This window comes from Myotis lucifugus, unplaced genomic scaffold (genome assembly GCF_000147115.1).
Source record: "Myotis lucifugus unplaced genomic scaffold, Myoluc2.0 scaffold_16, whole genome shotgun sequence".
NCBI classification, from domain to species: domain Eukaryota; kingdom Metazoa; phylum Chordata; class Mammalia; order Chiroptera; family Vespertilionidae; genus Myotis; species Myotis lucifugus.
This window is the reverse complement of record NW_005871064.1, coordinates 11,130,150-11,146,218: the sequence shown is the minus strand read 5'-3', so window position 1 is coordinate 11,146,218 and position 16,069 is coordinate 11,130,150. Positions and strand designations below refer to the sequence as shown.

General features: G+C 39.1%; 1 protein-coding gene across 1 annotated transcript in view; it reads left to right on the top strand.

Moving 5' to 3' along the window:
* The window catches only part of GALNT1 (polypeptide N-acetylgalactosaminyltransferase 1), a 51,132-nt gene extending 43,648 nt beyond the window's left edge, over positions 1 to 7,484 (top strand). Inside the window, exons 10-12 of the mRNA XM_006085163.3 lie at positions 1,637 to 1,735; positions 2,195 to 2,329; positions 5,936 to 7,484. Coding sequence (XP_006085225.1) covers positions 1,637 to 1,735; positions 2,195 to 2,329; positions 5,936 to 6,082 — 381 coding nt within the window. The 3' untranslated portion in view covers positions 6,083 to 7,484. The remainder of the gene's footprint in view (positions 1 to 1,636; positions 1,736 to 2,194; positions 2,330 to 5,935) is intronic.
* Positions 7,485 to 16,069: the final 8,585 nt, after the last annotated feature.

Here is a 16,069-nt window from a genome sequence, read left to right as displayed (position 1 = left end):
TGCGGGTGCACACGTACAGTGCGATTGAAACTTCGTGGCCCATGCGCAGAAGTCAGTATTTTGTGGAAAAGCCACACTCAAGGAGCCAAAGAGCCGCATGTGGCTCGCAAGCCGCAGTTTGCTGACCACTGGACTAGAACATCCTTACATTAACCACTCTTAAATTCTTTCCTATAATTTCTCTTCTTCCTGATAACATGCCTGTACATTTTATGTCATTCTGTATTTTTCAACTATCAGCATTATACTTGGGAAAATCCTGTCTTATAGGAACTGAGTTTGAGATGAAAGGAATAGCAGATTGTTACTATTTCTGAGCTAGACTCTGAATAGATGTGTGGATGTGCATTATATTACCTAACCCAGCACAGAGCCAGTTACCTCCCAGGTACTGTTAGGAAATTGATCTCAGAAGGTTTGGGTCATTTGGATTGAAGCCCAGGTCTCACTTATGCCAAAATCCCAGTTCCTATTCCTGACAGCCGTGAATAATAGTTTTTCACACCTATGTCTTTGCATCTTTATAATAATGCATATGGGCTTGTTAGTGCCTTATACAATATTGGAATAATATGTAGACTGTACATTTGTTTATAAAAAATGGCTTATTTGTGGTTTTAACTTTATCCCCACTTTATCTACCACACAAAACTAGTTACATTTTTTTCTGTCTACATGACAAGTGTAGTTTGTCATATACAGTGGGGCCTTGACTTACAAGTTTAATTCGTTCCATGACCGAGCTTGTAACTCAAATTACTTGTATGTCAAATCATTAAAGTGAACGAGTGAGACACGTGATGCTGGGCTGATGTTGTGACGTTCGCTGCGCCAACTAGCGGTGGGGTATCTGAAGCTGGCTCATAACCCGAATTTTAGCTCGCAACTCAAAGCAAAAAATCGGCCGAGAGACGGCTATCTCAAAAAACTCGTTAGTCGGGACACTCGTAAGTCAAGGCCCCACTGTATCTCCCTTTGGCCTACCTGCTAACATCCATAGGAATAGATTGAGGACTTTCAAATGTCTATTAGTTCACAATATGCTTTTAAACTGCAACAATTCAGAGGAAACAAACATATCAAGGGGCGTTGCTTAAAATACTCTTCCTGATTTTGATAACTGGTTTAAATTCCTTTTATGTAACTGATGGTCATCTAACGAAAGAGTGGTGTTTGCACCACACCATGATTATACTCCCAGTGAAGCCAAGCTCCAAACTCTGATTAGAAAGTATCCCCATTGAGTAGCCTAAGAGCTCATCAGAGTAGTCATCAAAATTAATGTATCCACGGGAAGTTGTTAAATTGCTTTAAATTATTAGGCAAAATAGAGCTTATTGAACTAAATACAAATCCCAGAAGAAAAGCTTGGGGGGAAAAAGAAATAAGAATTTTAAGGATTTCTCTCTGAAACACAAACATTATATGAGTAAGACCTTTCTAGACCCCAGAATTTTAGGTAGACAGTGAATTCCACTGCTGCTGCTCCTCCACCCCCCAAACTCATAGCCCTTGTCATGCATCTGAGGTTGTTTTATAGTAAAGTTTAGATTGATTTTAATGTGTGCGTATCTGTACCTGTGTGTCTGGTTAATCTCTTTCCCTTCTGATGTTTGCGTTATTCTTTGTCCCATAGATACGCAATGTAGAAACAAATCAGTGTCTCGATAACATGGCTAGAAAAGAGAATGAAAAAGTTGGAATCTTTAACTGTCACGGTATGGGAGGTAATCAGGTGAGTATTTTAGTAAAGCTTTAAAAGGGATAATTTTCAGATTTTTCTGTTCACTTAATCTCATGATGTCATTCAGGAAATACTTTCCTACCTTTAAGGAGAAAATAATAAAGACCCTTAGGAGAAGGGAGCCTTCAATCTAATGTTTATTTTTAAGTGAAACATTTGTAAAAGGCCCCTTGTGAGAACTGTATTTACGTTGCTGTGTATGAGGTTTATTTTGCCCTTTTTCGCAAACAGATGACAGTCCTTGACAATACACTCAGTGTGTACATAGGAATTTTTTCTTTCCTCTGTGTAAAGTTAGTGGTAGCTTTTCTGAGTCACTTACTCTCTATTACATTAATAAAGTTCAGAATTGTGTTTCTTGAATTATTTGTTTTTTCCCCTCCCGATATTGGGTGTATAAAACACTGCCTGTACTGTGACAGCTTACATGGGGGCATGCTTGTTTTTCAGGTTTTCTCTTACACTGCCAACAAAGAAATTAGGACGGATGACCTTTGCTTGGATGTCTCCAAACTCAACGGCCCAGTCACAATGCTCAAATGCCACCACCTAAAAGGCAACCAACTTTGGGAGTATGATCCCGTGGTAAGTTATATGTACATGAATAAGATAAAATACATAAAATGATGTGTGCTGTTGGGTATATTTATAGACTTTATTGCTAAAAAATGAACTCTTGGGGAATCTGAATATAGGTCAAATTGTTCTTATACTCTAAAGATTGACAGGTGGGAAAAACAATATGCATAAAATAAGCATGTTTCAATCTCCCTGAAATTAAACTGGCCTTGCCTCCAGTCCCTGGGTCCTTGTCACTAAGTAGCTCCCATCCCTCTGTATGTCCTCAAGCTCGCAGGCTTGCATGGGGGAATGGAGCGGTAAGTAGGCTCTGTAAGTCCTGCATTAAACACTTAGGTAAAGGTAGCCCCAGTTAATGAAACTCTGGCTCACGAGGATAGTTCAGTGACAACCCCCCCTCACCTCCTGTCTGACCAACCTCCCAACTTGTGGTTTTGCTCTACGGTTCTGGAATCAGCATCAAGATGTCTTTTCTCTGGTTCTTCTTTTTCTGTTTACAAGCCCTAGTGTTCTTCTCTCTCTAAGGAAAGACTTGTTCCTGAAGTAAAAGACTTTACTTTCTATTCGCATTGATCGATGGCGAGTGAATGGCCAGCTCGCGCCTCTGCTTCCCAGCCCCGGCTCCTGCCTCCACCTGGCTTCTCAGGGGCTCTGGATGCGGAGCTCCTCGTGGCTGTTGCTGAGCTGATGATGATAGTTTAGAAGCATCTTATCCACTGGCTTTAGATACACTACTGTTTAGTGTCTTCTCTTAGCTTTCTCTCTATTTCCTTTTGTGTGCTTGGCTCACTGCTTTTTCATTCTTTCCCTTATGGAAATGTCCAAAGTTATGACTTTGCCCATCTTTTCTCCGTATATGTTGCCATATATAAACCCTGGTCCACTTTCATCACCAACCTGCTGTTTTCTGAACTTGCCCTGTACTTTCCCACTTTACATTTAAGATCATACACTTCCCTCTACCTAACAAATCCTACCCATTCTTGAGGGCCCATCTTTGAAATCACTTGCATGAATCCCTACCAGAAATTAGCTCTGTCATAATTTAGTTATAATTGTCTCTGACCCCTCTAATGCTCTGCTTCTTTGTAGTGTTTATTTATTATCTACCAGTCTTTTCTGGACTATAGATTGTTAGATCCTAGAGGGCAAACACCATGTTTTATAATTCCTGGGTCTCCCTTCACCATGTAAAAATAACATTAAATATAGCAATAGCCAAGTTAAAATTACCATTGGAAACAGCCTGAATATTCAGTTCCAGGGTTTTTCATGGTACATGCTACTGCCATTTTGGGTAGTACTGTGTACTGCAATGTGCAGTTTCTGACCCCAGACAGTAAATGCCAGTGGCATCCCAGAGTCATCGTGACAACCCAAGTGTTTTAAAAATTAAAAGCTCCCAATTAATGTTCATTAAAAAAGGACAGCCTGTCAATTAGGTAACATAAACAGGGGTTGACTTGTCTTAGTAAGCCTGGAGGTACGTGGCTTCCCGTGTGGATTCGGCTGCACCCAGCGCGGAGCAGTAACCGGTGTCTATGTTAGGAGTTCATTTTAATAAACCTAAATAAGTGAAATAATTTTAGAAATTGGGATGAGAGGCCCAATTCCCCAACTAAATTTTTTGTTGTGTCCAATTTTTATATTTGTATTAACACTAACAGTTGACACTCAGAGAAGCTTTTCAGGGCCTTCTGGAATGTCTGAGGGTTTTGTCTTACACGTGACCCAAGGCCTGGGCAGCAGGCGGTGTGCACGGGGACCTCCAGCTCTCTGTTCTGCCAGATCGCGTTCCTGGCTGCTAGGGGTGTTGCTAGGATATTGAGTTTTTCCAGCGTGAGTGCCATTTATCAGGAGCTTCCTCTGAGCTAGCACTTTCTGTACATTATCTTAATCTTTCCTCTTAAACGTTTCAAGTATTTTTGTCCCCATTTTATAGATGATGAACCTGGGGCTCAGAGAGGTTTTTGTTCAGGGGCAGTCAAGCACCACATACAACAGACCACGTATTACAATGGAGCTGAAAAATTCCAATTGCGTGACCCAGCGTTACAGCACATCTCTCACCTATTTGTGGTGACGCTGGTGTAAACCTACTGTGCTGCCAAGTGGTGTGATACTACAACACTGTACAGTACATAATACTTGATAATGACTGTGTTACTGGTTTATGTATTTAAAAATAACGAAATATAGTAGAGCCTACTCTTTCTACTTACAAACAAAAAAGGTTTGCTGTAAAACAGCATGCCGTATTTAAACTGGCAGCAGCCTCATACATCCTGTGTTTCTTGATTGCATCAATTTCTCTTGTGCTTGACTTAATCTTGTATTGTTTTCTATAGTGATATGCTGTATGGGCTTGTAGCCTAGGAGCAATAGGCTGTACCATATCGTGTAGTAGGCTGTAACATCTAGGTTTGTGTAAGTCACTCTTATGATGGTCACACAATGATGAAATTGCCTAATGACACATTGCTCAGAACATATCTCCATCATAAAACAGTCTGTGGCAGTAGTTGGTATGTGATAAATCTGGAATTTATTCTAGAAATGTCTGACTGCAAAGCCCTTTCTCTCAACAAGTAAACTATAGAATATCTGCATAAAAAACCACCACAACCATGCCGACTCTGGTCCAGGTTCTGTAAGAATTAATGTATGTAATACTGAACCTACAGTCAGCGTTGGTAGTAAACTATGACATCTGCACATGTGTACTGCCTTTGGCCAATTTCTACTTTGACCACAATACGGAATAAATGACTGAAAGCTAAAATAGTTGTATTATACTCAATCACTAGGTTTTAAGTTCACGCAATAGGAATTTTTGAGCTCCACTGTAATGTTAATTACATTAAAATAGTGCCGTAAGTAAAAAGTGAGATAAATGTATATCAGTAAACATATTTCACATTTCCTTTACATGTATAGACCCTTATAGGGTAACGCTAGATGCAGATTCCTACACAGTTGCTTTGGCATCCTTACCCTGACCAGGGCTGCTGAGAATCAGATGCAGTACTGTGAGTCAGTGTGCCTGCTAGCTCTCCTCTGGCCTGTCCTTTTAAAAGTATCCCCAAAACCAGCATGACAGAAGGTACATAGCTGTATCTATTGGCCACTTACTAAAAACTGTTTATAAATCTTAGGATTCCTTATGATTTTGAATCTTCCAAAGGACCTGCATGGAAGCACAGGATGCATTTGAACAGCCTTATTATAGGGAAATGAAGCAATTTTGAAATAACTTTTTGAAAATAGGTTAAGGATCCTAAATTAAGAACAGCTAATCCAATCATATTTTTAGGAAACTGAAGCACAAAAAAGTAAAATTTCTCACAGCGCTTATGGGAGAATAGGACTTAGAATGTAGGTCATCTTACTGCAAGTCCAGTAGAATCCACTGTACCCCAGTGCCTTTCTCCCTCCCACAGTTCCTAATGCTATCTTTACATAGATGCCTTTCTCCATTATTATTTACATAACGTATATTACAAAAAAAAATCCCTTTTCTACTGAAGAATTCAATAATCACCAGAAATGATGGCTGAGATGTTTTTGTTGTTTTCCACTTTCATGTTAAGACTCTTTTTCTGTGCTTTTCAGAAATTGACCCTGCAGCATGTGAACAGTAACCAGTGCCTGGATAAAGCCACGGAGGAGGACAGCCAGGTGCCCAGCATCAGAGACTGCAGCGGAGGCCGGTCCCAGCAGTGGCTTCTCCGCAACGTCACCCTTCCAGAAATATTCTGAGACCAAATTTACACAAGAAAAAAATAAGGGTTGACTGGGCTACCTCAGCATACATTTCTGCCACATTCTTACGTAGCAAAAAAGGGACAGTGCTCCCTCCTGCGGGATGTGAGGGTTCTCAGCCAGTAAGACTAGACTCGCTCCTCACGCGCCATGAACCAGCCTCCTGCCACGTAGCGAGACTGTGCACACTGATGTTTACAAGGTCGAAGAGGCTTTCGTTAAGAGTCATTGTAAAGACTATTCAGACAGTGAAACAATCAGCAACATGTGCTTCCGGAAAGCTGCGCCTCGGGGGTCTGCTTGCACAGCAGTGGTTTCCGCTGGACATGCTGTCACAGTGAAGAATTTCCAAGATAGAACTGGTAGCCAGTATATTAATATTGATACAAAAATACATGAAAAGAACTGGAACCAGGTTCAAAATCATGAAAATAACATTTTTACAAAAAAAAACACAACTATATTAAACAGGGTTTAAAGGAAATTAAAACAGAACTATGAGAAGTACAATTTGTTATAGTATAGTATCAAATTTCTATATAGATTTTATACCTCGGTGGGGAAAAACTGATTCCAGTGACATTCATTTTGTTTTCATCTGTGATAGTCATGGATGCTTTTTTATTTCTCCTTGGGGTGCTGAAATTGAGCTGGGGGAAAAGGCTCTTTGAACGTAGTTTTAATTGCTTTCTACAATTTTTAAAATTTGTTTTGTGGGCTGTTGGAATTGTAATTTTTAATTGCCTTCCAAAAATGGAGATTTAAAATAATGTCTGATCTCACTGAACAGTTAGATATCTCAGTTGCTCTTGGGTCAACTGGTTTACAGACTTTCTCACACACACAGATTTCTTATTAGATTTTCAACTTAACTTGATTCAACCGATTATGCTTAATACCCAAGATTCATCTACTGTACTACAGGTTTGTTTTCACAGCAATAAATCTTCAGTTTTGGTTTATGATTCCACTCAACAAAAGGCCTGCGCAAGTGATTTATTATTTGGGTATTTGGAAATGATGCATTTGATGGTTTTTTGGAAAACTGTTTTCACTCCATACTCAGATGTGCTTCATTGTCAAGTGCATATTTAGATTAGGTTCTTGAATTGTAATGAACTGCTGCTTTTTTAAAAAAATAATAAAATTTGACGGAAAATGTTTAATTGGCATTTTTTAAATGAGTTAGCCAAAGAAGTGCAGTTATTATTCCATATTATTAATCCTGCACTTCTTCCCTAAATTTAATTTAGATTAAATTGGTTTTCTTTTTGTTTTCTAATACTGCAAAATAACCTGAGTATCAATTAAAAGTTGAATATCAATTAAGTTTTAATCTCATAGAAAATCTCATTGTGACATTTTTCCTGATAAGTAAATCAATCCATTGGCAAAAGTGCATATGTTTTCTTTTATTTATAAGATTTTATTTAAGTGATACTCTTTTCTTTGATTATCAAAGACTTTCACTGCAGGCACTGCTATTTCTTGTGCCTAAGAATGTTTCTAAAAGTTGCATCACTAGATACTCCCAAGTCCAGTTACAGAAAGTTCTCATTTCCATTCAAGTTCATCAGTATCAAGCGCACGTGGATGCTTTAAGGTGAGTCTGTAGTACAGACTGCAAACATTTTGTCCCCAGGAAATTTGAAATTAAGCAGTACTGATGGAATTATTTTTCCTGCTTCATGTAGGCCTAATGCTTGAATAAACCAGATGTCTAATCAAAAATTATTTTCATGCTCAGAATTTCAGCTTTTGTACTCAAGCATAGCTTGGTTTTCTTCCTTACTGTAAGAAAGCTTAATAGCAGTGTGATTTAAGGTTTTGTTTTGTTTTTTGTTTTTTAAGAGGGGGGTATAAGTGATTAATTCATGGGTACTTTTAGAACCTGTTAGATAACCCCATTGCCTTTATTTTTCTAATTAAAAAATTCCTAAATAGCCGAAACCGGTTTGGCTCAGTGGATAGAGCGTCGGCCTGCGGACTGAAGGGTCCCAGGTTCGATTCCGGTCAAGGGCATGTACCTGGGTTGCGGGCACATCCCCAGTGGGAGATGTGCAGGAGGCAGCTGATAGATGTTTCTCTCTCATCGATGTTTCTAACTCTCTATCTCTCTCCCTTCCTCTCTGTAAAAAATTAATAAAATATATTAAAAAAAAATTCCTAAATACTTTGAAAATATAAAATATTCCTGAATAGTTGTGCCTTACATTGATGTTTTTTGAAGTTAAAATGAGTCCCTGATCATTATATCCATTTGTAGGTTAGGCAATATGCTAATTACTCTGTTATAAATCAAACTGAGAAGAAAAGAATAAATGAAAAAGAAGGCAAAGGATGAAAAGATGGGATTATTATTTGACCAGTGAAGAATTCACAAATGTGACCAGGATAATTTAAATATCACAAATCTATCCACCCTACTCCAATTCCAATCCATTTTAATGTCTTTCTGTTCTTATTTGCATTCTTCATTCTTAAAAAAAAAAAGTACTTTGTTCACCATCTGAAAAACAGGGCAGCACGTAGGCCATGTCTTCCTTTCCCTATTTGACATTCACTGAAAAACAGGTTCCTCTGTCAAGATGTGGTGCTCTTCTCATCTCCCAAGAAGAATACCAAGAGCAAGTTAATTCCAGAACTACATGTTATTCAAAGGAGAAAGAAAATCAGAAGGTAATATTCCTGAGGGATAACCATGAAAGGAAGAATACAAACAGAATCACTTTTTACACTGTTTGGGAAATTAGATGTATTTCTAATTATATGACACAGCTCCCATTTGATTTCTTGAAGATTACTGAGTGTTTGCTTGATAAATCTACCAGGACTACACATTTTGCAGGATATGAGGCAAAACTCTAGATGTACTGTCTGTACACTAGCAAAGAGTTCACAAGGGAAATTAGAAAACAATAGCATATAAGTTGCATAACTCAAAAGGAAGTAAGATGTATGCAACTTATATCATGAAAACTATAAAATGTTGCTGAGAAACTATAGAACACTAATAAATATATTATGCTCATGGATTGAAAGACTGCATAATGTTAAGATCTCAATTTTGCACAAATTAAGCTATAGATTCAGTGAAATCAAAGTCTTAACGAGACTGTCTTGTATCAATTAGCAAATCCTAGTCTATATGGAAATGCACCAGACCCAGGATAGGCAAGATAATCTTGAAGAAAAAATTGGAAGACTTACACTACTCAATTTCATGACTTGCTTTAAAAGCTATAGTGCTTAAGAGAGTGTAGTTCTAAAGTTAGGACAAACACATCAGGAGATAGAAGAGAGTCCAGAAATAGACCCACACATGTGTATGGTCATTGGCTTTTCAACAAAACACCGAGCAATTCAATAGGGAAAGTTTTTTAGTTGGAGCTGGAGTAACTGGATTATCTGTATGAGGAAAAAACATTTCTGCTTTCACACAGTACACAATTTATTCAAAATGGATCACAGGCTTAAATGTGAAGGGCAAAACAGTCTAGATGAACACAGTATTTTCATGACTCTTGGGGTAGGCAAAGATACCTTTAGGGCACAAAAGACATTAACCATAAAAGAAAAAAATGATAAATGTCACCAATATTAAACCCTTTTTCTAAAAGTGATACTTTTAAAATGAAATGGCAAGCCACAGCCAAGGAGAAAATGTTTGCAATACATAGAACTGACAAAGGACTTGTATGCAGAAAAACAACTAAAAAGTGCAAAAGCAACACAATATAAGAGAGATTTCAATTCCTCACAATAGTGGATGAAACAACCAGACAGAAGATCAATAAGCAGGTGGAGAAATTAACACTACAGAGTAATTTGACATAAATAGATACAGAACACTCCATCCAATTATGACGGAAGGCACATTTTCTCAAGTGCACATGGTACACTCTAGAGTATACCACATGTTAGGCCACAAAACAAGTCAACAAATTCAAGAAGACAGATCAAACAAGGCATGTTTTCCTATTACAATGGAAGGAAGCTAGAAATCAATAGCTCAAGGAAAACTGGAAAATCCACAAATATGTGGAAATTAAATTATACATTCTTAACCAATGGGTCAAAGAACTCACGAGGAAAACTAGAAAATACCTTTGAGACAAGTAAAAATCAAAACAACATACCAAGCCTACAGGATGCCTGAAAGCAGTGCAAAGAGGGAAGTGTGTACCTGTAAATGAGTACTATAAAAAACCAGAAAGACTTCAAGTTAACAACCGAAATTTACACCTCAAGAAACCAGAAAAAAGGAAGAAAAAAAAAAACCTAAAACCAAATATAGTAGGAGGAAGGAAATAATAAATATTAGAGTGGAGATAAACTAAATAAAAAATAGAAAAAAATAAACAAAACTAAGATTTTTAAAAGATAAACTAAATGACAAATCCTTAGCTAGATTAAGAAAAAAAAGATTCAAATAACAAATCAGAAATGAAAGAGGGGGCATTACAACCAAGAATACTATGAACAATTATACACCAACAAATTGGATAACATAGAAGAAATGGATAAAATCCTGGAAACACATAACATGCCAAGACTAAATAATGAAATAACAGAAAATCTGAAGAAACAACTGATGAGTGAGAAGATTTAAGTCAGTAATAACAATAAAATGTTCCCAACAAAGAAAAGCCCAAGACCGCCGGATGGCTTCACAAGTGAATTCTACCAAACATTTAAAGATATAACACCAATCCTCCTGAAACTCTTCACAAAATTTAAGAAGAGGGTACACTTCAAAGCTCATTCTTTCAGGCTAGCATTACCCTGATACCAAAGCCAGACAAAGACAACAAGAAAATAAAACAATAGACCAGTGTCTCTAATAAATATTGATGCAAAAATTCTTAACAAAATACTAGCAAATGTATAATTCTACAAAACATTAAAAGGATTCTACACCGTGACCAAGTGGGATTTATTCCTGGAATGCTAGGCTCAACCTACAAAAATCAATTGCTGTAATATACCACATTAACAGAAATGAAGGACAAACCACCTAATCATCTCAATTGATACAGAAAAGCATACGAGAAGATTCAATACCTTTTAATGATTTAAAAACAATCAACAAACTGCCCTAGCTGGTTTGACTCAGTGGACAGAGCATCGGCCTGTGGACTGAAGGGTCCTGGGTTCAATTCCAGTCAAGGGCACATGCCTGTGTTGCAGGCTCGATCCCCAGTAGGGGGGCGTGCAGGAGGCAGCCAATCAATGATTCCCTCTCATCATTGATGTTTGTATCTCTCCCTCTCTCTCTGAAATCAATAAAAATATTTTTTAAAAACCCAATCAACAAACTGAAAATAGAAACTATCACAACATAATAAGGCCATATATGAAAGGCCCACAAGTATTATCATGAAAGATGAAGTTTTTCCTCGAAGATCAGGAACAAGACAAGGATCCCTTCTCTTGCCATTTCTGTTCAACGAAGTAATGGGAGTCTTAGCCAGAACACTTCGGCAACAATAACAAAAATCCAAATAAGAATGGAAGAAGTAAATTATCTCTGTTTGCAGATGACATGATCTTATATGTAGAAACTCAAGATTACACACATACACACACACAACCCTGTTAGAATAAACAAATTCAGCGAGACTGCTGAATACAAAATCAACACACAAAATGGCAGCATTTCTATACACTACTAGTAAACATGAACAATCTCAAAAGGAAATTATGGAAACAATTCCATTTATGACAACATCAAAAAGAATAAAATACTTAGGAATAAACCCGACCAAGGAGATAGAAGACATATACTGAAAACTATAAAACCTAGCTGAAAGAAATTAAAATTAAGTGGAAAGATAAGCCTATATTAATCGAGTGATTTAATATTGTTAAGATGTTTATACTACTCAAAGCAATCTATAAGTTCAACACAATACCCATCAAAATTCCAAGAGCATTTTTTTAGGCAGAAATAGAACAGCCTCCTCAGCAAGGTCACCAAGGAGAAGAGCCCTGTGCTTTAGGAGGCACTGACTGGCTGCAGAGGCCGGGTCGCCGGGAAGCTGCAAGCAGATGACCCGACATCTCCGAAGGCCTGTGGGGATGCTGCTTGTTTGCGCAAAGGGGGTCACAGCAAAAGAATCAAACTAAAGGGGGTGTCAGGTAAGAGTGATGGAGCCTCTAGTTCCCCCAAATGCCTGTGGAGTCCAGGGTTTCCCTTCCTGGAGGTGGTGGTGTCGGGTGAGGCAGGGTCAGGAATCCACTGTCATCCAAGAGTGTGGAACCCACTCACTGAGCAGCTCCACCGGAAGTGGCTCTGCTCATTCCCATACCTGTCTGCCAGCCATCTTTTGGGGCCTCCTGCATTTGGAAGGGGTTCCCTTAAGAACAAAACTTTTCCAATTCCACAACTTTTAGCCAGTTCCTTTGTTCCATTCTGATGAAACGAAGGCAGAAGGGCTGCCCTGACTGCTCCAGCTCCTGCTCATGGGCCAGAAGGAATCTTTACTTCCTGCCCCTGCTGTGGGCCTTTGCCAGGCAACGTGGCCCTGCACAGCCTGCGGGAGGGAGAGGGGAGACAGTCTCTTTTCATAGCTGCGCCATTTGAACAGCCAGAGGGCGGGCGGGGTGGGCGATGAAAGGGGAAGTCTGGCATTGTGGGAAGAGCAGAGGCTTTGAGGTCAGTCACCCGTTCAAACACACCTGTCAGCTGAGACACCTTTAGCAAGGCCCTCAATCTCTCTGGACCCTGTCTCGTCATCTCGCAAATGCCTGCCTCTTCGGGCAGTTATAACACCTTGACGGATGGCATTAGCAAGCGATTCCCCATCATCTGCCTCTGCTAGGCTGGTGCCTGTGGTGGGTGTGCCAGACCAACCAGGAGTGTAATCTGGTCCTTGGCCAGCCTATGACGTGATCTGACTCTAGCAAAGAGACATTTGAAACCGCAAAAACAGAAACGAAACAGCAGAGTGTTTACTCTTCCATATTTCCATTGTGACTCAGCCCAGCCCACCTGACTCCACCCTGCACCAGGGAAGGCTGGTCAGCAGACCACAGGCAGCTGAGGGGATAAAGCTCTGGCTGGAGAAGGAGGGACAAAGGAGGGAAAAGGAAAGTCCCAATCTCCCTCAGGACTGAAGACTCAAGACCCCTAGATACAGTACCAACAGAGAGTATTCAACACTGGATTAAAAGTATAATTCATTAAAAAAAAGTATAATTCACTGCAACCAAGTTGGGATTGTCTAAAATGTAACTAAGGGTCAACAGAAAAATCTATGACTGTATTGGACCAGTAGATGTGTGGTAAAACATTACTAGTAAAAACTTGTTGCAAAAGCATGTGCTTAATATATATTTCTTAAAAGTACCCTTGTGCTTTAATTAATATTTTAAACCAAAAGCAAAAGTTATATTTAGAGATAAAACCCTAGAGACTATGCTATTTAAATCAAACAAAACAAGGATGCCTGTGAGCACCATTACCCCTTAACAGTGCTCAGGAAGCTCTGGGCAATGCATTAGGACATGAAACAGAAAGGAGGGGCAAACATAAAAATAAAAATCAAGCCCTGGCTGGTTTGGCTCAGTGGATAGAGCGTCAGCCTGCAAACTGAAAGGTCCCAGGTTCGATTTCAGTCAAGGGCACATGCCCGGGTTGTGGGCTCAATCCCCAATGGGGAACTTGCAAGAGGCAGCCAATCCATGATTCTTTTTCATCATGGATGTTTCTATCTCTCTCTCCCTCTTCCTTCCTCTCTGAAATCAATAAAAATATATTTTAAAAAAAACACACAAGACAGATGTATTTAAAAAATAAATAAATAAAAATCAACAATTTGCTGTCATTATTTGCAGATGATTGTCATTTATTTGTTCATTAATTCACCAAATATACCCTGAGAGCCTCCTCTATGTCCCACACCATTCAAGGACCCAGAATGCGGGGGGCAGGGGCAGAGAGACAGATGAAAAACCAAGTAAACAAAAAGCAAGTACACAATAAAGAATGTGCCTTGGAGAAACCAAAGTGTCAGAGAGGAGGTGGACGCCTAGCTGCAGAAGGGATTTTGACCAGACCCTGACAGGTACAAGAGCAGGACATGAGGCAATTGGGCAGTGCTCCAGGTGGGGGCGCTGCAAGGGCAAAGGCCCTGGGGGTCAGATGTTATAGGCAGAATAGTGGCTCCCTAAAATGGCCAGGCCCTAATCCCTGGAACCTGTGAATACATTGGGTTACTCAGCAAAGGAGAGGCAAGGTTGCAGATGGAAATAAGGTTGCTAATCAGCAGACACGGAGATGGGGAAATTATCCTGGGTTATCTGGGCAGTTCCAACAATCCCAGGTGTCCTAATGTAACAGAGAAAGGCAGAAGAGCCGCGCTAGAGTGGCGCACTGTAACAGAGACTCAAGTGGCCACTGCTGGCCCTGAAGACGAACGGAGGCCACGAGCCACCGAACCAGCAGCCTCTACAGCTGGAAATAGTGAGAAAAGAGATGCTCCCTAACATCTCCAGAAAGGAATAGGGCCCTATTGACACGCTGATGTTAGGCCAGTGAAACCCATTTTAGACGTCCAGAATGCGACGATAATAAATGTGTGTGTTTCTGTTAATTTGTTACAGCAGCCACTTATAATGGTGGATTACATTGATCTATTTTCAAATAATGAGCCAGCACTACATGCGTGGAATAAACCCCATTTAGTCATGGTGTGTAGTTACTTTATAGACTGATAAATTGTTTGCTAATGTATGGTTAAGAGTGTTTGCATTTATAGTCACGAGGGATACTGGTCTGTAGATGTCTTTGTTGTGCTATCATCACGCTGTTTGGAAGCAGGAGAAAGCTCAGTTCATAAAAATGACTGAGATGGCCGAACCGGTTTGGCTCAGTGGATAGAGCGTCGGCCTTCGGACTCAAGGGTCCCAGGTTCGATTCCGGTCAAGGGCATGTACCTTGGTTGCAGGCACATCCCCAGTGGGGGCGTGCAGGAGGCAGCTGATCTATCTCTCTCATCGATGTTTCTAACTCTCTGTCCCTCTTCCTTCTTCTCTGTAAAAAATCAATAAAATATATATTTTTTTAAAAATGACTGAGATGTGTTCCTGAAAGAGACTGTGCAGCACTAGAATAGAATTCTTCAGCTGTTGGTAAAAGTATCCAGTTAAGCCATTTCATCCTGGAAATTTCTTTTCTAGAATTTAAGCTACAGATTCAATAGCTCTAATAGTTGTAGGGCTAATTATCTGTTTCATATTGGGCAGACTTAGCAGTTTGTATTTTCCGAGGAATTAGTTCACTTCATCTAAGTTGTCAAACTTTTGTGTACAGAGTAGTGCGTAGTACTCCCTTATTATTCTTTTGATGTCTGCAGGGTCTGTAGTGGTAGCTCCTGTTTCATTCCTGATATTGGTTAATTTTTCATCCCTCTCTTTTTAAAAATTTGGCAGTCTTGCTAGAGGTTTATCGATATTGTTGATCTTTTCAAAGAATTTGTTTTGGTTTCACTGATTCTTTTATATTATTTTTCTATTTTCAGTTTCATTGATTTCTGCCCTCATCTTTATTTCCTCTGTTCTGCTTGCTTTGAGCTTATTTTGGTCTAGTTTCTCAAGATGGGAGTTTACATTGATTTGAAACATTCTTTCTTATATAACTAGTGCTCCAAATTTCCCTCTCAGCACTGCCTTGGCTGTATCTCACATTTTGATATGTTTGTATTTTCACTGTCATTTAGTTCATTTTGTTTTTAATTACCCTTGAGATTTCCTCTTTAACACATGGTTTATTTAGAAGTGTGTTGTTTAGTTTCTAAGTGTTTTAGGACTTTTCTATTTTTTTCTATTATTTATTTCTAGTTTGAATCCATTATGGCAAAAAACAACAACAACTCATAATCTGTATGATTTCCATTCTTTTAAATTTGTTGGAGTTTACTCTATGACCGAGGATATGATCTATCTTGGTAAGTGTACGTTGGGCACTTAAAAAGAATGTGC